This window comes from Dryas octopetala, chromosome 3 (genome assembly GCF_963921425.1).
Source record: "Dryas octopetala chromosome 3, drDryOcto1.1, whole genome shotgun sequence".
Lineage (NCBI taxonomy): Eukaryota > Viridiplantae > Streptophyta > Magnoliopsida > Rosales > Rosaceae > Dryas > Dryas octopetala.
Genome location: NC_141368.1, coordinates 10,350,922 through 10,373,447, shown reverse-complemented (window position 1 = coordinate 10,373,447; position 22,526 = coordinate 10,350,922). Strand labels below are relative to the sequence as shown.

At 36.1% G+C, this 22,526-nt stretch overlaps 4 protein-coding genes across 4 annotated transcripts; all 4 read left to right on the top strand.

The window, feature by feature from the left end:
- Window positions 1–4,322: 4,322 nt before the first annotated feature.
- LOC147290738 (Nucleotidyltransferase family protein) lies at window positions 4,323–9,268 on the top strand. Its single transcript, XM_086238763.1, has 6 exons — window positions 4,323–5,609; window positions 6,414–6,782; window positions 7,399–7,622; window positions 7,788–7,851; window positions 7,956–8,152; window positions 8,862–9,268. Exons 1-6 carry the CDS (start codon window positions 4,401–4,403, stop codon window positions 9,073–9,075), a joined length of 2,277 nt encoding a protein of 758 aa, XP_086094889.1. The 5' UTR covers window positions 4,323–4,400; the 3' UTR covers window positions 9,076–9,268.
- A 1,546-nt stretch (window positions 9,269–10,814) lies between these two features.
- Window positions 10,815–13,053, top strand: LOC147290737 (glyoxylate/hydroxypyruvate reductase HPR3-like). The gene is made up of 3 exons (XM_086237286.1): window positions 10,815–11,414; window positions 11,896–12,438; window positions 12,517–13,053. Exons 1-2 carry the CDS (start codon window positions 10,926–10,928, stop codon window positions 12,418–12,420), a joined length of 1,014 nt encoding a protein of 337 aa, XP_086093412.1. The 5' UTR covers window positions 10,815–10,925; the 3' UTR covers window positions 12,421–12,438; window positions 12,517–13,053.
- Window positions 13,054–14,566: 1,513 nt separating this feature from the next.
- On the top strand, window positions 14,567–17,696 carry LOC147290736 (receptor-like protein 6). The gene has a single exon (XM_086236965.1). It carries the CDS (start codon window positions 14,598–14,600, stop codon window positions 17,493–17,495), a length of 2,898 nt encoding a protein of 965 aa, XP_086093091.1. The 5' UTR covers window positions 14,567–14,597; the 3' UTR covers window positions 17,496–17,696.
- A 2,944-nt stretch (window positions 17,697–20,640) lies between these two features.
- On the top strand, window positions 20,641–22,526 carry LOC147290735 (glyoxylate/hydroxypyruvate reductase HPR3-like). The gene is given in 4 exon segments (XM_086235829.1): window positions 20,641–20,674; window positions 20,828–20,970; window positions 21,851–22,169; window positions 22,172–22,526. Coding segments are annotated over 4 exon segments (699 nt in total). The 3' UTR covers window positions 22,375–22,526.

The following is a 22,526-nucleotide window of genomic DNA, read 5'->3' as shown; positions in this document are numbered from 1 at the left end:
AGAGTATTTTCTGATAATTATATATATTCATCTTCAATTGGAGGTTTATATACAGGTTACAAGAATACATAAATGGTACATATGAAAGCCAGCTCTCCAGTCTCCACCAACCCTTGAATTAATTACATAATAAACCCCATGATTTTCTCTAAATCAATCTTTAAGTTGACTCACGCCAACATATAGTCTAACTTAACAGTCAACTTACTTGATATCAATTGTATTTTCATAAATTACTATAATCAGTGAACTTGCTTTGTATTTGACAAAAAATTCTCTTATCTAGACAATAAGCCCCAAAACTTAGTATGACAATTAAGTCGGATTTTGTTTAGCTTAGGAAAGAAAAGGCAGAGGAGCAAGATCCCACTAGGCTAATATATGACGAGGCTCATTGAGATTTGTGGGTCGTTCCATGCCTAATCTCAAATGGGGCAAAAGGCAAATGTAGGTTGGTCCTTGGAGATTAATGGTACAGAAAACAAGGCCCAAGCAAGCTTCGGTCGGACCTCATTAGGTTGGGCACTTGGGCTAAAGCCCATCGTGGTCTTGGGTTGCAAGACCTTTGAATATTGATGGCCTCAAATCTCAGGACAAGGCTGGACATAAACAATCCAAGGGCATACCATATTGTGGTTTATCAATATTTTAATTTTTAAGCCCTTCCAAGTTGTAAAAGAACACCACGTAATGTGTTAGAATTATATTAGGTAAAAAATTTTATTCCCTCCAATATATTAAAGAAAAATATTCCAAGTTCTATCATAGATGAAGGGACATGATCCAGAAGGTGGAATAATGAGAAGGACAACATCGATTATGGTTTAGAAGTTCATTATTCTAGTAGTACTAATGAGTCAACATAACTCTTTAGTAACAAATCTCTCATTTGGTCTAATAGTGGCACACATTCTTCTATTTATGAGACGAGGTCTTAAGTTCAAATATCATAAAAAAGATTATTATTATTTTTTTGTTTTGAGGGAGAAGATTAATTATTTGTAAGTTACTTTCTTCATTTCATTCAAAATTGGCAAAAGTTAGTGACTAATGTGGCAAATAATGTGGTAGTTTCTTACTTTTTAGAAATAAATGAGATCAATAGTAGGCCTCCATTATGTCAAAATATATATAGCAATGTATCTTAAAAATCACATATAAGTGAGATATTGGGAGAAACTAATATTAGGTAATGAATAAATTTTTAAATTTTGTTAATGAATTAACATTGGTACTATTTCTTACTAACTATTATAAAACCCCAAATTCTTAAGATGATTTTTGATTGATCACATATTGAAATCCTTTGCTATTTTTATCCTTTGAAATCCCCATTATAGAGCCAATAGACCCCAATCCTCTTGTTGGTCCATGTGACATGCAACAAAAATTATACTTCATAACCTTTATTATTCCCTCCATGTCCACCTATTGAGTAAATAAAGTCAAATTTTCATCATTCATGGAAAAAATATGAACAAGTCATGTGTTTGATTGGTTGATGGCAAGGCTGTATGATCCCCTTTTTCGTTGTCCCGCTAAATAACCTCAGGATTGAAGGATTGAAGCCAATACAAATCATAGAAATGATGTCAAATTAAGTGGCCTCGTCCTTGGTATATCTTCACATAACCTTCGGCTGCAATTGAGTTAACTCATCCCTATCAGATTCATGCATATTTGTTGAGAGATAAAATAATCAAAATATTTGTGATAAAGTCCGAATTGTTGAAGCTTAGTTGTTTGAGGATTTAATAAAGATAAGATAATCATCAACTAACAGTAAGTTTGACATTCTCAAGTCTTTTAAGAAATGATGAAATTCTCACATGATTTATGGAATTAAAAAGGGTTAGATAATTTCAGGATTTGATTCTTTTTAATATAAACATAATAATCTTTTTTTCTTTCAATGATAATGTTAAGTATGAATAAAGTAGGTCACCTTCTTAGCTTCATAGGGAGAGGAAGAAACAAAAGGTACTGTATTCCATTATTCAACTCTTTCATTTGCAAGGAAAAAAAGAGTTAATTGTAGCAATAGTTCTTCAACTTTTCATCGATTTCCACTTTAGTTCTCCAATTTGTTTTTTAAACGGAGAAGTCCTTAAATTATTATAGTTTTCTCGCTTTAATTCATTTTGTCTATTTCGTTAAGATTTCTGATAAAATTGGTCACATACCTCTTACCACTTTTTTAAAGACAAAATTATCCATTCACATTAAAATATTAATTTAAACTATCATCAAATTTTTTCTTTTTTTATGGATGGACATTTATTTTTTTAAAGTGATCATGTGAGAGGCACATGACGAATTTTAACAGAAATCTTAACAAAATAGACGGGATAGACCAAAGTGGAAAAACTGGAAAAGTTTAAGGGCCCTTTGGTTTAAAAAATGAATTGAAAGACTAAAGTGGGAATCGAGGAAAAGTTGAAGGACTATTTCTCCAATTAATTCGGAAAAAAATTATAATAAACCTATATGACATGGAAACACATTTTACTTTTTAGAGATTGACATATTCACTTTTTCATTAATAATTTATAAACTTTCTCAATTAAATGTATCATTTTTATGTTATACGGTATCCATAGGATATACATAATCTCGCAAGGAAACCCAAATTTCTGTTAACAGTAACTTCATCCAAAACTCCAATCCAGTCTATCATACATGTCTTTTCCATATCCAATTTATATTCTTGCACAAATTCTCTTTGCAGGACGTTTGTTTCTAACTAAACAATGGACATTGGTATTTCTATAACATTTTGTCATTTTTAGGCCATGTTTTACAGGGTTCAACATGCATGTTAGGATATAGGCCGGGTTGTATAGTTTAGGATATAGAGTACGTAATTGTTCGAAGTTATATTACCGCCCAAAACTTGGGTGTTAAAATCTAAATTCTAACCAAGAAATGAGAACTCAAAATCATGAGAGTTAAAACTAAGGAATAGGTCTGAATTGATGATTTATACCCTAAATAATTAATTCATGCCAAATTTAAGATCAAATAGTGAAAAAAAAGCCATAAAACATATGCGTTCATTCTTTAGTTAAAGAACAGACGTCATGCAGAGAAAATTTATGCCTATCAATGTTGCCTAAACATACCATTTTCTTTATTTTCAAAGATGGAAGGAGTTCATATCCGATTATAATATTTTTTTCGAATTAGCCTACCTAATGAGATAAATTTATCTCGTTTTGAGTAAGACATTTCCAAAGTAATTTCCCCAATACAACATAAGTTGCAGGGATCCAATCTCCTTAGTATAAGGAGCGAAAAACAATATATATATATATATATTTAGGGAGTTTTAAGTGTGAGATCTCATATTTATTATTAAATCTGGGATGAGGCGAATGAGCCCATTCCATGTAGTTTTTCAACAATCCGAGCTGTCTATTTTTTAGGCCTCTATTCATAAATCATTATTACAAAAAATTAGCCAAATCAGAAATCATTTGCCTATCTAATTTTGATCAAACAAATAGACGGTTTTATTGAAAATATTTGGTTCCTCTAATTATTTGATCAAAGTTAGATAGGTAAATGATTTTCGATTTGGCTAATTTTTTGCAAGAATGATCTAGAGGCCTAAAAAATAGACGTTCGGATTGTTGAAAAACTATATACAATGTACCCATCTGCCCCATCCCACATTTAACACTAAATGTGAGATTTCTCATGGGGCCCATTCCACATTGTATTTTGATAATCGGAATGTCTACTTTTTTTTGTCTCCATTGAAGGATCGTGCTTGCAAAAAATTAGGTTAATCAGAAACCATTTGACCGTTGATAATCGGAGGCCGGCAAGGTCGCTGGCTTCTGCAATAGACATAATCGAGAGGGACAAAAGAGAGAGAGAAATGGAGAGAAGAGAGAGAGGGAAAGAGACAATGAGAGTGCAAAGAGAGAGAAAGGGAAAGGGCGAGTGAATCGTCGACGACCTTGACGGCGGCGAGTTGTGGCTGAGGGTGGGGTGTATTATGTTTTTTGTTTTTGTCTTTTATTGTCTTTTTATGTTGGGTTAAATTTGTAATTTTAAAAATTTAAAGAAAAGGGTGTGCAATGAGAGAAAGTAAGGTGTGCATATAGCAAAACTCTAAAAATATTAGAGGAGTGCAAGATTATTTTTTTGGAGTGTTAAATTGTTAATAGCGCTTCCCAAAATATTTATGAACTATTTCTTATAAACAAAAAAGATATTTATGAACTATTTCTATTTCTATTCCCTAATCCCAACCCAAGCAGAAACTAAACATGGTTAAGTTGATTAACAATCATATTCATCACACTCCTCTTTAGTGACACTTTGCCAACTGACCCACTTCGCTTCACACTAGAGAGAGTCCCCAAAACTGAAACCCAGCCCATCCCAGCTCAATGGCCGGCGGTGCAGGTGACGCGCCGCCCTTGCCGACGGCTAACGGCGGTGAATTCCTCCTCTCCTTGCTTCAAAAGTCCCACCTCCAGCAGGCACCGTCGCCGCAACAACAACAACAACAACAACACCTTCAACAACAACTGCAACAACTACAACAACAACAGCAGCAACGACAACAACAATCTCTAGGGCTTGATCCGGCGGTGGCAGCTGTGGGCCCCACCCTCCCGTTCCCGCCGATACCGCCGTGGGCATCCAACGGCCGAGATCATCATCAACTTCCCAACCCTTCTCCCTGGTCCACCACCCACTCTCCTCCTCCTTTCAACTTCCTAGGGTTTCCCCAAAACCCCTATCCGTCTCTTTCTCCTCCGACTCCGAATCAGTTCCCCCATTTCGCCGGTAACCAATTCCCCGGAAATCAAATCGCAGCAGCAGACGATTTCAGGAAGGTAGGGTTTCCGGGTCCGAACGATGCCATCCAAAACCTTGTCCAGCAGAACCAGCACCAAGAACACAAGCTCAAGTTTAGTTATTTGCCCAGCGATATTATTCACAACCCTCCCGAGAGCTCACTGAATGGCAACACTTCCTCTGAGGTTTCCACGCTCAGTAATGGCTTGGACAGGAATCTCCAATTGAATTCGAACAACTCTTCCACATCAAATGAGTTTCGGCATGGGAATTATGATTCTCGTGAGCAAGAACGACGAGTGGGAGGTGGAGGTGGAGGTGTTGGTGGTGGCGGCAGGGGCGGGGGAAGTGGGAAGCAATTTCATAGGAATACGCCGCCGCCTGGTTTTGGGAACAAGCTGAGGGGAGGAGGGAACTGGGATTCTGGGAATAGGAGAGGTTTGGAGCACAATGTGTATAGGGAGAAGCCGAGTTCTAGTGAATTTGTGAGGAACAGAGATGCTTCTTTTGACAATGAGAGAGTGAGAAGATTGGCAAGTGAAGATGGTCAAATTCAAGGCAATGGGGCTTGTGGATTGGGGCTCGGTGCACAGCTTGATCACCCTGGTCCACCCACCGGCACCAATCTTCATTCGGTTTCTGCATTGGATATTCAAGAGTCGATGATGAATTTGGAGATTGGAGATAAGGTGAGAAAGGACAGTGATTGGGTTGAAGATGTAAGCCAGAACTTGCTTGAGGATGGAATGGATGACAAGATTGAGGCGAAGCAGCACCATACTTCACGCGAGAAGGTTAAACCTTTTTTCTATTACGATAGATATAAAAAGGTTTTGAATGCTATGGGAATTCATTTAGTGAATTTGTTCCTACAGGAGCCAATGTTTGAACTCAAGTTCATGCTTATATGGTGTTATTTATGTGCTTAGGGTTTGTTTGAATGCTTATTTACTTTGGTCAATTTGTTACTGCTCCGCTAGTTAATAAATTTGTATAGAAATGACAATCATTCCGTATACTTCCCATAAATAGTTTTTGTTGATATATATGCATACACAAATAAAGTAATTTTCTTTTGCTAGGCTGTCAATATGAAATTATGTCTAAATATGCGGTCTGAATTATGCCAAATTCTTTGACTAGAGAAAATTATTCTATATATATATATATATATATATATATAGATCTATAAAGGCGCATTCAGGTGCGAACGTTTGCACATAGTGCCGAGTGCTCAGTGACCATTGCTGAGCACTCGGCAATGTAAAATTTTACTGCATCGAGCGCTCGGACCTGGTTTGTCGGCTTTTATGTTAGAGTTTAACTCAGATTGCCCAATATCAGGTGCGAGCATGTGCACGTTTGCACCTGAATGGCTTTGTATATCTCTATATATGTAAACATGGAGCATTTATTGGCATATCACTTGATGACCTGCATATGAGTTGTTTCTGAGAAGCATTTCACCCACTCTCAGCTACGATGGCATTAATGCCACTGTGTGTGTATATATATATATATTTGTTAATTGGTTTTGGAAAGTCAATTTTCATCTGAGGAGCTTAGATAAAATAGTTACTTACAGATTTTATTATCAGGATTCGAGATCAGATAACAGAGGACAACACTTACTTAGCCAAAGAATGAGAAACTTCAAAAGACAGATGCAATGCCGCATTGACATAGACAGACTAAATGCTCATTTTCTTGCAATTTACGACTCCCTGATACCAACTGAGGAAGAGAAGGCCAAGCAGAAGCAAGTATTAACATTATTGGAGAAGTTAATTAACAAAGAATGGCCTGAAGCTCGGCTGTATGTTTATGGATCATGTGGCAACTCATTTGGCGTGTCTAAGAGTGATATTGATCTCTGCCTTGCAATTGGTGATGCAAATATCAACAAGTCTGAGGTCTTACTAAAGCTAGCAGATATTTTGCAATCAGAGAATCTACAGAATGTGCAGGTGAATCGCAGTGCTTTTCCGTTATGAATTTGTATGATAGATGAAACTCCACATTTTGGCATTGAAAAATCTTGATGGATGCTATTTGCAATGTGTAGGTCATTGTATTGACTGTTGTGTTTCTCCAATAGAAAGTTCTCTATTGGCCTGAATTTTAACCTTTTGAAGGAAAATGTGCTTTGGTGATGTAGAAAAACAGAGGCTGAATTATCTCTGAGTTTAAATGATATAGTGCTTCTTTTGGTTGCTAATGGAAACATGTATGGAACTTGGGGTTTATGGTTACCTGGTCACTACTAAAGCAGTTTCCTAATTCATTTTGAAAAAAAAAAAAAAAATGTTCATGCAGTTACCATCACATCTAATTTTAGGGTTGTATTTACAAAGCATATATTTGTCTAAATATTACTTGATGGAGTTACTATGAATACACAACTATTGGATATTATATTGCAATCTGTAGCATGTGTTTTCTACAACTAGTATTCCTTTAAGTCAAGAGTGCTAGATTCCCCATCCATGATATATCATATAGATATATAGTCACATTATGCATCTATTAATGTAATCCTCTATCATATTTAAGTTATCTTTAAGTATTCATGTTTGTTTTCAGGCATTGACACGTGCTAGGGTTCCAATAGTAAAGCTTATGGATCCTGTCACTGGAATCTCATGTGACATATGCATCAACAATGTTTTGGCTGTTATAAATACAAAGCTTCTTCGTGATTATGGAAAAATAGATGCAAGATTACGACAACTGGCTTTTATTGTCAAACATTGGGCCAAGTCAAGAGGAGTCAATGAAACATACCAAGGCACCCTATCTAGCTATGCGTAAGTTCGCTTTTGACTCTATCCTTGTGTTCTCAAAATTAGTGGCAAACATAGTCTTTGCATTGTGCAAAATCTTGTGGTAGAGCTGTCTATGAGGACAAGATTAGGAAATATTTTATGTGCCCTTTACCATAAAAATTGTTAATTTTTCATTTTTTTTTTCAGGTATGTTTTGATGTGCATCCATTTCTTGCAACAACGTAGCCCTGCTATTCTTCCTTGCTTACAGGTATGTTCTAGTTTGCATCTTCAACTAGAGGCATACAAGGCCTAGGTGGACCTCACATTCAATAATTCTATGTGTGTTTAAGCAGTACACTTGTTTTCTTTCAGGGAATGCAAGCAACATACTCTATCAATGTAGAGAACATTGAATGTTCTTTCTTTGATCAAGTAGACAAACTCCAAGAGTTTGGACGCCATAACAAGGAAACCGTTGCTAAACTTGTGTGGGCATTTTTCAATTACTGGGCTTATAGTCATGATTATGCAAATTCTGTGATATCTGTTCGTACTGGAAGCATAATCAGGTGAGATATAAAATCTGTTATCTTTTATTAAAATAAGAAATAATTTTGGTTGGTCATATAATTATTAGTTAGCATGTTGGGTTTCTGTTTCCTAAATGTGTTTGGAAGGGCATTATAAATGTTGGGTTTCTGTTTCCTAAATCAGTGGAATATTCTAAAGATTTTGAGAATCATATACATTTTCATCTCTGGCTAGTATTAAAAACCGTCACTATTTCCCAACGTTTTTATACTAATTATATGCAATATGTGTGGGACTGTCATGTGCTCATATTATATACAGTGTAAAGTGTACTTAGGGAGCCTTGTAAATTTAATTTATGTTCAACATAAAATCTTTAGTTTCCATGAACTATGGCAGCATGCATGAGCAGTCATAAAATCTTTAGTTTCCATGAACTATGGCGGCATGCATGAGCAGTTCATTCATTAATAGTTCTTTAACATTAACAATTAGACTCTTGGATACAAAATAAAGTATCAATTTTGAAAATTGTCATTTGTCTTCCTTAAACCCCCCTCTACTTTATAGCTTGTTTCCTCCTTTGTGCAGTTGAAGTTTTCCAGCTTGTAATCATTTTTATTGATCTATAAGGAGATTCATATGGGACCAAATTGCTTATAATAGTAATTTCCAATTTTGAATGCATATTGAAATCTCTTGCAATTGTAGCTAACCGATTGTTATATGTGATGTTAATTTGGTCAGTAAGCGGGAAAAAGACTGGACAAGGAGGATTGGGAATGATCGGCATTTGATATGTATAGAGGATCCTTTTGAGACATCCCATGACCTTGGTCGAGTGGTGGACAAGTACAGCATAAAAGTTTTAAGAGAGGAGTTTGAACGAGCAGCCAACATTATGCAATATGATGCAAATCCTTGTGTGAAGCTCTTTGAACCATATGTTCCTAGTGCTTAATTGTTTACTACTAGTTGAGTATAATTTTGGTGAGATAAATAAGCTAAGATTGTAAAGTACTTTGGTGGCACATTTCCCATCCTTGTGTGATGTTTATAGGATGCTTATTGTTTAAGGCTTTTATTTAAATGTTGTTGATTGTAAAGAACTTCTTTTTTTTATATAAATATTATACTTAGTGATGTTATTCCAAGTAGGGGTGGGCATTTACTACCGAAATATCAAAACCGAACCCGTACCATACCGTACCGTGTCAATGTTATACCGAAAAATAATACCGATTATATACCGTACCGATACCGTATCGTACCGAGTCTAAATCGGTATGGTATAGGTATGAAACTTTCAATACCGTGAAATACCGTACCGTACCGATATATTTTTAATTTAATTATTTAATATATATTTCATTATTATGCTTTCTATACTTGGGTCTGAGTTGCTCTTGTGTTTACAGTTTTACTCTTCCTTTTGTCATTGTTGTAGTTTCTTTGTCATTGGTATATATATATATGTATATATAGAATGGTGTGTGATTTATGATCAGTTGCTTTCTTTTCTAATTCTGTGTTTACACTGGTTGATGATGAATTGTGTTAGAATTATATATGTGCTTAATTAGTCGTTTCATGGTTAATTAAGGATCAATACCATCGGTCATAGTTCACAACAGAAATGAAAGGAACGTACAAGTTGGGTTTTGTTTTATCTTTTGGTTGGGAAAAAATATTTCTTTTTGGTTGTTAAATATTGTTTTTTGACAAAAAAAAAAGTTTAAAATGTTGGTATATACCGAAACCATACCGAACCATACCGAATTCATAGAACACTGGTATGGTATGGTACTAGTTTTAAAAATGTTCATACCGTACCGATACCGTACCGAATAAAAATTTCGGTATGGTATCGGTATGGGGCTCATACCGTACCATACCGTATCGTGCCCACCCCTAATTCCAAGAGGTTTAAGCATGTGCTGATTCAAAACAAGTAGACATGTTGACAATAAGATTACCAATTTTCTAGTTGTTTCTTAGACCTTGTTAATTTGCTATTGATATAATAATAATGCATATTACATTATTACTTGTAAGAAATAAATAAGGTCTAAAGAAATTTCAATCGAAGAAATGAAAGTTGTCATATTATTTAGTGAATGAATTTGGTGAGTCTAGTTTAGTTGAACTGAGCAGCATATAGTACAATCTTGGACAGAATACTAGGTTCGACTGTATATGCATGTATAATACCTGTGTGTATAATATCTTGGACAAAATTTGTAAATAAATAAAGGTTTTATTACACTTTATTAACCTAAACTTTAAACTCAATCTTATTTCAATACTTAAAAAAAAAATTGTGTCAATTTACCACCTAAATTAAAAATTTGTTGCAATGTACCACTTCTGCCTCATTTTGTCTAAAATTTTGTTAAAAATGAGAGTGTTTTAATATTTTCAAGTCAGTTTTTTATTGTGTTAAAGTAAGTAAAGTGTAAACAAATTTTTTTTTTTTTAACAATAGGAATTTGAAAAAGATTAAAATATTCTTATTTTTAACAAAATTTTAGACAAAATTAGTCAAAAATAGTATATTATAACAAATTTTTAATTCAGATGATCAATTGATATAATTATTTTTTCAGGTAAGAAAAATATAAAAAAGCCATAAATAAATAAGCAGAATAATCAAAACAAGTACAGTACAGTACAGAATTGCATTTTCCTGCACAACTTTTTAGAAAAAAGAAAAAAAGTGCAGGGCAGCTCTGCCAGCTCACAAGTTTCTCTCCCACTCGAAATTCCCAGTTGGGAAAAATCTCTGAGTCTCAAAGTCTACTCTAATGACTAATGGCACCACAAGGGCCTCCCACAAGTGAACTCCATGTCCATGAGAACCACAAGGGCCTCGCACAAGTTCTGGTACTGCGACCACCATCATGCTTCACTCTATTGGAGTCCAACTACTCCCACAAGTTCCACTTCCTCAAAGCCTGGGACTCCCCTCTCCCTCAGGACCAGTTCCTGACCACCCATGCAAGCTCAGTCCAGGCCCTGCTCTCCTCAGCCAATGGACCGCTCATCACCGCCCACACCCTCCAATTGCTGCCCTCCTTGAGACTCATTGTCACCACCAGCGCAGGCCTCGACCACGTCGACTTGCCCGAGTGTCGAAGGCGCGGTGTCGCCATTGCCAGCGCCCCTAAAATCTTTGCTGAGGATGTTGCTGATACGGCTGTGGGGTTGTTTCTTGATGTCATGAGGAAGATTTCGGCTGCGGATCGGTATGTCAGAGATGGGCTTTGGGCTACCAGAGGAGATTATGCTCCTGGTTCTAAGGTCATCATTTCTAGCTACTTAAACTTGGATTTAGTGGTCACATACCTTCATTTTTTTTTTTTCAATTTTTGGGTTTTGTTTGTTTCCAGGGAAAAGATTGAATGTTCAAGTTTTGGTGTTTGGGTATTTAATCCTAATTTGTTTTCTTTTACCGTTAATGCATTTTGGCATTTGGATGGTTAGTTTTATTTTTTTTTTAGTTTAGGGAGTCAAAATTGAATTTGTATCCTCTCCTTGCTAAGACAAAAGACAAGTAGAAGATCAATATCTGCCAAAACTAATGAACAAAATTTGGAGGACAAGGAATTGCCCCATAGATGGTAAATTTAAAATAGACCAAGTAGTGAAAAAGGAATATATCTATCTTTTAGCAGTTCTTTTTAGATAATTATGTTGAGCATTGAAAATTTTTGATGGGTGATTGAACAATGCATTTTTTTTTTTTAATAATTTAAGTGGTTTTGGTGGATGGAAATTTCAGATAGGAGGCAAGCGAGTTGGTATTGTGGGATTGGGAAACATTGGCTTAGAAGTAGCTAAAAGACTTGAGGCCTTTGGCTGCAATATCTTGTATAACTCAAGGAAGGAAAAACCATTTGTTTCATACCCTTTCTATTCAGATGTTTGTGAACTTGCAGCAAATAGCGATGCACTTGTCATTTGCTGTGCATTGACTGCTGAAACCCACCACATGATTAACAAGAAAGTATTGTTGGCATTGGGAAGAGAGGGGGTGATTGTGAATGTAGGACGTGGACCAATTATTTTTGAGAAGGAAATGGTGCAGTGTTTGGTGTGCGGAGAAATTGGAGGTGCTGGCTTGGATGTGTTTGGGAATGAACCTGATGTTCCTAAAGAGCTCTTTGCATTGGATAATGTTGTACTGTCACCACATGCAGCTCCCAATACGCCGGAAGGTTTCATGGCTTTGTGTGAACAAGTAACAGCGAATTTGGAAGCATTCTTCTCAAATAGACCGTTGGTTTCTCCAGCTGTGAATAGTTAAATGGATTTCTATTTGCAGGTTAGTGTCTCCATAAATTCCAAGCATGCTTTAATTTCTCTTCTGGTAAGTTTCTGACACTTTTCTGAACTGATGCAGGGTACAAGAAATTGATGCAATGAAAGAAGACAAGGATGAACAACTGTAGTGTTATTGTTACCGGTATTTATGTTTAAGAGTTGTATGATTTACATGTAGAAGATAGTGTGGAATTGTTCGCCAGTGGTAATGACTAATAACTGTTGAATTTTCTTGCCTTATCTAATCAGTGTGCCTTAGTCTTATCTGAAACTGTATGTATGTTGGCGTACATTTATTGATGAATGAACCAGGGTGCTGGCATTCCCTAGAGGTCTTTTTAAAACTTGGTTATATTTTTTTGTCTATGTAGTTTGGGCCCAATTCTACTTTAGACAGCCGTCCAAGTTGAGTTGTACTTTTAATTCTGAGTTAGTGAGGCCCAACCAGATATCTCATTTTGGGGAGAATATAAGAAAGTTTACGTGCACGTGCACGCCCGTGATTCGCCCGAGGCCACTCATGGGAACCAATGAAGATTGTGTTTGTTGTTTCATCATTGTTTATTTGTTGTTGGGTGTTGTTGTTTTTAATTTTATGTACTCGTTCTAGTTTTTAGTTGTTTAGTGTGATTTTCTTTATTTGTTTGTCGTTGTTTGTATTATAAAATATAATGAATTGTGTTGTGTTTATCATTTTTTTTGCATTCAAACATTAAAAAATATCAAACAACTTGAAATATAGAATTTATAATTTGGGTAATAAAATTATAAATCGAAATATATTCAATATTGACCTTATATTAAAGATCTCTTTAAAATAAAATTAATGATATAATTTTTATAAATATTTAAGTTATAAATTATAAATTAACCATCATTTAATCAAAATTAGGCGTAATTTAATTAATTACAACTGTATTACTCTCAGTATCACTACTATAGCTTCAGCACATATTACTATCACTCTCAGATCACAGAATTATTTTTCAGGCCATAAAATCACTTTTCAGGCCATGTATTACTCTCACTCTCACTCTTACCACTGTGAGTAATCTTAGGGGGTCAAAAAAATTTAAGAGGTATTTTAAAGGGTTATTGAATAAAATCATCCTTTATTAATGGTTTCACTTCAGCTAAATGGTCCACCTAAAAAAGTTTAGGAAATTATTTTTGAATCTCAAGCTATATGGTTCACTTCAGCTAGAGCATTGATGCATAGCAAATAACAACCAGTCAACACTTCCTATTTATGTTCAAGTCATGATAGTCATCATAGTGAGGAGACAGAGCTAGAAAGTTTATTTAGACAGCCGTCCAAGTTGAGTTGTAACTTTTAATGCTGAGTTAGTGACTTAGTCTGTGCGTTACGCCGTTACATGACCATGACCTGGGTGGACTCGGCAGGTGAAGAGTTTGCGTAAACAATGGGTAAGGTTGACGCACAATGGGTAAGGTTGACGCACAATGGAAGGTTGAGGTTGTTTGTTTAGGTTATTCTGAGTTGGGTTTGAAAAGGACCGGTGCGTGTTGTTATTGTCATTGGAAGTGATTTTTGGGATTTTGATGAAAGGGTGCCATTATTGCAGAAATGGAAGCCATTCTTGCAGGTTTCCCTTGTTGAACAGAAGGGGTTTTCAAACCTATGAAAGATTGAGAAAGCTGAAAACAGAAGAGATGGATGAAAAAAACTTAAAAGGAAATTAAAAACAGAGAAAAGACATGAGTAAGAGTGGGTAAGGTTGATGCACAATGGGTTAGGTTGACGCACAATGGGTAAGATTTCATTACCAATTGAAGACATCACTTTCTAGCATGGAACTTTTCTAACCATTTAACAAGTTTTTCAAGCTAGTACGGAACAAACTTTTCAAACCATACTGGAAAATTTCTAGTATGGAACCCATTTTTCTAGATAATCTTTTCTAACCCATTTAACAAGTTTTTCAAGCTAGTATGGAACAAACTTTTCAAACCGTACTGGAAATTTTATTGTGTTCCCACTCCCACGGTCCCACCCCACCATTTTGTTTGATAAATATCTTTCTTGCATGCACATGGAATTTGAGTCCATGCCAGTCTATAAATAGCCCTCTAACTTTCACTTCCATTCTCATCCAAGACTCGTGGAGCAGAATCAGAAGTTTCAAAACACATATTATTATGGGGATCTCCCTGTACTGTTTCTTTAGTGTGTCCATGATTCCAAAACTAGTTCTGTTGTTGTTTCATGTTATGGTTGCTAACTCTTTATACACTTTGCAGCAGCATCAGCAGCCAACTTGCCATGATGAGGAGAGCTCTGCCTTGCTGCAATTCAAGCAAAGCTTTATCATCAAGGCATCTGCTTCGGGCTATGATGGTGCTTATCCAAAGATTTCATCATGGAAATTACCAGCTGAAGGAGAAGTTAATAACACCTGCTGCTCATGGGATGGCGTTGAGTGTGATGAAAAGTCCGGTCATGTGATCAACCTTGATCTTAGTAGCAGTTGGCTCTATGGCTCTATCAACTCCAATAGTAGCCTCTTCCGTCTTGTTCATCTTCAAAGTCTGAACCTCGCTGACAATCACTTCAATTACTCTCAAATTCCTACTGCCATTAGGAATTTTCCGAGGCTCACATATCTCAACCTCTCTGCCTCTGTCTTTTCTGGTCAAATCCCATCCCAAGTTTCACACTTGTCCAAGTTGTCATACCTTGATCTAGCTCTCAATGTTGATCGATTATATGAGGATCAAGGTTTGCTGAAACTTGATGCACCCACTATGAGAAGCCTTGTTCAAAACTTAACTAGCCTAAAAAAGCTTCATCTCAGTTTCATTGACATATCTTCGACAGTACCCGATTCCATGGCAAATTTATCATCTTTGACATCCCTTGCCCTCAGGAATTGTGGGTTGTTTGGTGAATTTCCGGTAAGAATTTTCAAACTACAAAATTTAGAAATTCTTAGTGTGAGATTCAACAAGGGTCTCACTGGTTATTTGCCTGAATTTAATCGAACTAGTCCACTCACAGTACTGAAAATTGCAGAGACTAGTTTTTACGGAGACCTGCCTTCTTCGATGGAAAATCTCCATTCATTGAAGGAGTTGGATGTTGGAGTATGCAATTTTTCACAAGGGCCGGTTCCATCTGTACTTGGTAAACTTAGACAGCTCACTTATTTGGACATTTCAAGAAACAAATTTGAAGGTCCGATCCCTAATTCGTTTGCAAACCTTACCCAACTGGTTGTGCTTAGGATGTTGGCGACCGGATTAATTGGTCCAATCCCATCTTGGCTAGGTAACTTTAGCAGTCTAGTTTACCTAGATCTTGCTTTTAATAGATTGAATGGTTCAGTTCCTGCATCATTTTCCAATCTCTTGAATCTCGAGATCCTTTATCTGCAAACTAATTCCTTGAGTGGTATAGTGGAGTTTCACATGTTTCAAAACCTACAAAAGCTCTATCAACTCCAACTATATTCTAACAACTTGGAATTGCTGTTCGAACCCACAACGACGAATGCAACTCATGTTCAACAGTTCACGATTTTAGCGTTGGGTTCGTGCACCTTAAGAGAGTTCCCTTATTTCCTAAGATATCAAAATAGTCTGGAGCGGCTGGACCTGTCCTATGGCAAAATCCATGGTCTAATACCCAAATGGATGTGGAACATAAGCACACAAACTTTGAAGAGCATCGACTTTAATGGCAACTTCCTTTCAGGCTTTGACCAACCTCCGGTTGTCCTTCCCTGGGTTAACCTCCAACGCTTTGCGCTTGCGTCCAACCGGTTGCATGGGCCACTACCGATACCTCCACCTTCCACCGTAGCTTATGAAATTCAAAACAACAAGTTGACCGGAGAAATTTCACATATGATTTGCAAGCTGAGTCGCCTTCTGGTCCTTGATTTGTCAAACAACACCTTGAGTGGCATGCTTCCACAGTGTTTGGGAAACTTCAGTGACCATCTGATTCTGCTACTTCTTGGAAATAACTATTTTCATGGCATTCTTCCGCAAACATACACCAACAAAGGCAATTTGAGGGTGATGGATGTCAGTCATAACCAATTGCAGGGGCAATTACCAAGGTCATTGGTAAATTGTGTGATGCTTGAGCTTCTTCTCTTATCAAACAATAAATTCAGTGATGTTTTCCCGCTTTGGTTAGGGACTCTTCCACAGTTAAAGATTCTGGCAATGCGGTACAATGAGTTCCACGGTGTGATAGGCAAACCTCAACACAGTATGCATGGTTTTCCCGACTTGCGCATTCTTGATCTGTCTCACAATAATTTCACAGGTGAGTTTCTAATTGACTATGTCTTCTCTGAGATTGCCATGATCATGAGATCGAATATCCCTGTAAACCAGTCAACATATATGACGACATACATATCTTATGAAGCTGGTGGCCTTGAAATTTATTATGATTTTGGTTACGCGATTACAATCGCAAATAAAGGTGTGGATAGATACTATGCAAAGATTCAAGAAGCTTTTGCAGCCATTGATCTCTCAAACAACAAATTTGAGGGGAAGATTGATCACTTTGTTGGGAGCCTAAAAGGGCTTCGCTCCTTCAATATTTCCAATAATCTTTTCAACGGTTCAATCCCACCATCTTTGGGAAGCTTATCCCTGCTTGAATCATTGGACCTTTCTCAAAACAAGCTGTCAGGAAAGATCCCGCAACAACTGATAAAGCTGACATTCCTTGCAGAATTCAATGCTTCTTACAACAATCTCTCAGGTCTTATACCGCAAGGAACCCAACTCACCTCATTCAATAGCACTTCATATGAGGGAAACCCAGGATTGTGTGGAGCTCCATTGCAAAAGAAATGTGGAGATCCCGAGGCCCCTCAACCGCAGCCTTCAACTGAAGATCGAAATGGGGACAATGATTCAACTGGGTTTGAACTTGATTGGAAATTTGTTTTGGCAGGGTTTGGGAGTGGGTTGGTAGTGGGAGTGGTACTTTCGGATGTTGCGATCGCAAGGAAGCGTGAGTGGTTTATCAAGATTGTTGGAATGATCAGAGAAATGGTAGGAAAAGATTGAGTTTATTAGGTTATATGCATTCGTTTGGTTTTGGTTTGGTCTTGCTGCTTGTTTGCATGTCCTTATGTTGTTTGGCCTTTTCTCCCTGTCTTCCCTTTGTACTTTGGGTTAGGTTAATAATGGATGCATGTGAAGCAACCAGAGTGATTGTATTAGTTATGATGATGAAGTAATATTAATGCAAGTAAAAATTTCAGAATGTTTCATGCATTAATTCGTTCCTTATACTGTGAATGTGTGATACCTAGCTTATTGAATTAAACAGTTTTGTATAAAAATTTGTTAGGTACTACATATGAAATTCACATTTCAGCACACAGGGTTTTAGTCAAATGAAATGGAAAGTTTCTATATCTCAAATAAGAATAATATTTTTAGGGGAAAAAAACAATTTTGGTGTGTTTTACTCTAAAAACAGATTTGGTCATTGTGGTTTCAAAACTTCACATTTGGTCATTATGTTTTATATTGTTTGCAATGAGAACATTTTATAACTAAGATGAAATTTTTTCTCAAATTAAAACTAATAAACTCATGAGTTTTTTTGACCAAAAAAAAAAAAACTCGTGAGTTTTACAAAAAAATGACAAAGAATCATGTATGTAACTTGCAATTTGATTTTTTAACAAAAATAAAAATTTTAAATTTAAATTTGTTAAAATTTTCTTTATATTGCAAAAGATATAAAACAGAGGGACTGCATATGGAGTTTTGAAATCACATAGATAAAAAACACTTGGACTAAAAATATTTTTTCCCAAGCATTGTCCTTCCTAGAAGGAAAATACTTGGGTGCATTGCATCCACCCCTCCCCCTAAAAATCCTTGTTCGGCAGTGCAGGCTTACGATCATAACGGTTTATTTTTTAGAGCACCTATTAAAAATTTTCTCTATAAAAAATCAACTTAATCGAAGATTGTTTGGTTATATAATTGTACGTTATCGAATAAATGGACAATATGCATTTAAAGAGTGATTTTTTTACTAAAACGTTTATTTATTTGATAAAAGTTACGTAACCAAATAATTTCTGATTGAATTGAGTTTTTACAGAGATAATCTTTATAGATAATCTAAAATATAAACAGTTCCGATCATAAGCCCATACTGCCAGAAGATAATTTTGGGGAGGGGGTGGATGCGCAAGTGCACCCCTTGGGTTGCACCCAGCATTGCCCTTCCTAGAATAGTAGGTATGGATTTGCAGAACATTTCTTAGGACTTATGGGGAGTGAATGAGGACTTTGTTGACCTGCAGGAAGCGTGGACCCATTTTATAGAGGTCTCTATAGTTTTGACTTTGACCACTCTTTGTATACACATTAGTACATTACTCTAGTCTACATAGACTCACGAACTTGACCAACTTATCGACTTGCTGGACCTTCTCGACTGTAATCTCGATATTCTAGACTGTTTTGATAATGTAGTCTTTTGCACAAAAAAAGTTTGAAATTGATAACAGTTCAAAACATGGATCACAGTAGTAATCACGATATTCTCATGGACCTCATGGTTGCTGTCGTGGGCCTCGTGGCCAAATAATGCATTTTCAACACTTTCTTCACTCAAAATTTAAAATACTGAGTATAACAGTCATGGTGACGTGCCGCCTGCAGTGCTGGCCCTGAAGGGGGGCACGGACGCCTAGGGTTCAAGGGGGGCCCATAAATTTTTATATTATGTATATATTAATATATATATATATTAAAAAAAATAATTGTTGGGTCTATGTATAATGTTTTCGCTGTAACTAGGCCTTTCTACTTATTGTGCCAGAGCTGTAGTTATCTAGTTTCTTTCTTTGGACTTAGGCCCCCTTTGTACAAAAAAAAAAAAAAAAAAAACCAATAGACCCTTCTAAGATATAAAGTTTGGACTCTGCAACCTAATTTTCCTTGATTATTAGTTGAAAGCCACCTTTTTATTTCTTTTTATTTCCTTAACTTGTGTTTGGCCAACTTGTTTTATTTTTTCTTTGGCTTCTCACCTGAATCACAAGAGAATCAAGCCAACATCCTCATATGCATGGTAGTGGGTCATTTTTGCCCTTGGGTTTGCACCTCTTCTCTTTTTTTTCATCAAAAGTACACGCCTTCTTTCTGGAAAGTTGGATTCAAAGAGCATGTTTGCTTTGAATTGGCAAAGACGGATCTCTGCCTCTCCATATAGTCTTGTGGAAAACTGGATTTTTCTTTTTTGGTGTTCTTCACAGGCTCTTTCAATCTGAAAGACATTAGAGAGGTCTCATTGAAGTAATAAAGTAATTAATGTTTGAGTGTATGTTTTTCCCTTTTGATTTTTCTCTTATATTCCTATAAATTATTATTTTTTTCAATTATTTTCTTGATATTCAACCAAAAATTTCATAATTAATTTATTGATGTGATCGAAAATTTCCTAATTGATTTCTTGTTAATTGTAAATTATTTTGCAAAAGATTTTATTAAAGGCCTAATTTAGATTTCGCCCGTGGGCCTTCCAAAAGTCAAGGCCAGCCCTGGCCGCCTACCCCCACCATGTTTGATTCTTAAGTTTTCTATAAGGCCAAATCGCATTTTTGGTTTTCGTATTTTCACAAAATTTTTACTTTGATTTTGTTTTTTTTATTTTAGTAATTTAAATATTGTATTTCTAATACGATAGCAATTAGGTCCAAAATGTTAATCTTATTTAAGTTGTTGATAAAAAATTCAATGTGGAAGCACATTTTTTACACGTGAGTGACATTTCAGACATCTTAATTCACTTAAATGCCTATTAAAGCGCCTACTTGTAATTTAGTGCTAAAAACCCTTATTTTTTCACACAAACTGTGTTTAATGGCATATAGAGGCTTACATAAGAATTCAAGTAGAGTTAAATGTTCAAAATACCACTTACGTGCAAAGCCCATCCGATTTTCTTACAAAAATTTCTAAAGTGAAAATTCCAAGAAAATAAAGGGATCAATAATAACATTTGACCTTTCAATTATTCATGAATAAAAAACAAAAGAAATATATGAAGTAAAAATAAAAAATCTTATTATTTTTTGGATTAGATTATTTTGAGTTTCAAAACCAGAACCATTTCACTTCACTGATTATTCCTCTCCTATTTCCAACCATTTCCTAGTTGTAAACCTACCACTAAAAAACAACAATGACCCAATTGCAAATCCAAGATGTTGTTCATGGTGATTTGGGAACCCAAGACCTCCCACAACTCTTAATCACCTATCCACCAACATCCTTCACACTTTAACCATCTGGGTTCTACGAAAAGTTCCAAATCCTCAAAGCCTGGGAGTCACCACTCCCTCTACACCATTACTTGGCCACCTATGCAGGCTCAGTCCAAGCCCTGCTTTGCTGTTGGCCACCTATTGCTGTTGGGTTGTTCATTGATGTGCTTAGAAACATTTCAGCAGCAGATCGGTATGTGAGACAGGGGCTTTGGACTAGCAAAGGAAATTACCCTCTTGGTTCCAAGGTCATTATTTGTTCCCTCCCACCATTTCTTCTCTTTGGGATTGACGATGTTTTGTTTTCTAGTTAGGAATATATGTTTATAGAAATTCTGGCATCCACATGCGGGTCATTCATATGAAATATTTTATATGGCAATTCTAATGCATTTTTATATAGGAAACATATCATCTTATACGACAACATAATTTCACTTGCTCGTATAAGATGACACGCATTTGATATAAAAGTGTATATAGGATTGCCATATAGTATTTTATGGGACCACATTGGATGTGGAATTACTCTATATATTGGTTGCACTTTGTTAAGGATATTCCTTAATATAAACAAGGGAAAACTACAATTATACCCCTTAACTTTGGGGTCTAAAAGAATTGACTCACATATCCTCCCCCCTATATTATGATTCATGAATTTGTTACAACGCTGGTCTTCAAATCCAATTTGGTCCAAAATTCTGTCAAAACTTAGGAAGTTTAATACAGGTGAGTCTGAAGTCTTGATGGAGTTGAATGGAAGACCCCCGTTGCAACAAATTGATAATACATAGGGCAAAGTGAGGCAATTTTTTCTTTAAGAGACAAAGTGAGATAGACACCAAATTGAGGGTGTATTAGTGTACTTTTTCCCATAAACAATTGATGACGAAATTATATCTCAGTAAATGTTAGTATTTTACTTATTATAAACAAATTTGGTGAGTGCCACAGTAGTAATCAAAAGCTAAATGGTTATTTAGTATTTACATTAAGAGATGTCCCGTTACTCTATACTAACTATCTAAAATACTCATTTCCTCACAGAAAATTTCAATTAGTGGTAAATTCGGATGATTGCTTACTTTCTATTGTTATGCAACACTGTGAACTTGGTGATTTCAGTTAGGTGGCAAGCGAGTTGGGATTGTTGGATTAGGAAGCATTGGCTCTGAAGTTGCTAAAAGACTCGAGGCTTTTGGCTGCAGGGTCTCCTACAACTCAAGGACCAAAAAGCCTTCTTTCTCATACCCCTTTTACTCCAATGTGTGTGAACTTGCAGCTAATAGTGATGCCCTCATCATCTGTTGTGCATTGACAGACCAAACCCACCACATGATTAATAAGGAAGTCTTATCTGCACTGGGAACAGAGGGAGTGATTGTGAATGTAGGGCGTGGGGCTATCATTGATGAGAATGAATTGGTGAGGTGTTTAGTACATAGAGAGATGGTGCTGGTTTGGATGTGTTTGAGAATGAGCCCCATGTTCCCAAACAGCTCCTTGCATTGGACAATGTTGTTCTATCACCACATAGGGCTGTTTTTACTCCGGAATCTTTCAAGAGTTCGAGTGAAATAATCATTGCCAATTTGGAAGCTTTCTTCTCAAGCAAACCATTGGTTACTCCATTCATGGATGACATATAAGTACGATTCTGTTTGCTGGTTTGTTTTTGCCTTTTGTTTCTTGAATCTTTCTTTTTCGGCAGAAGTCTGTTGTTTTGGAAGTGATTGATTCCTTGTACTAGAAGAAGCTATGAACATTCATGACAATGAATCTGATCTCTTTTGATTGGCAG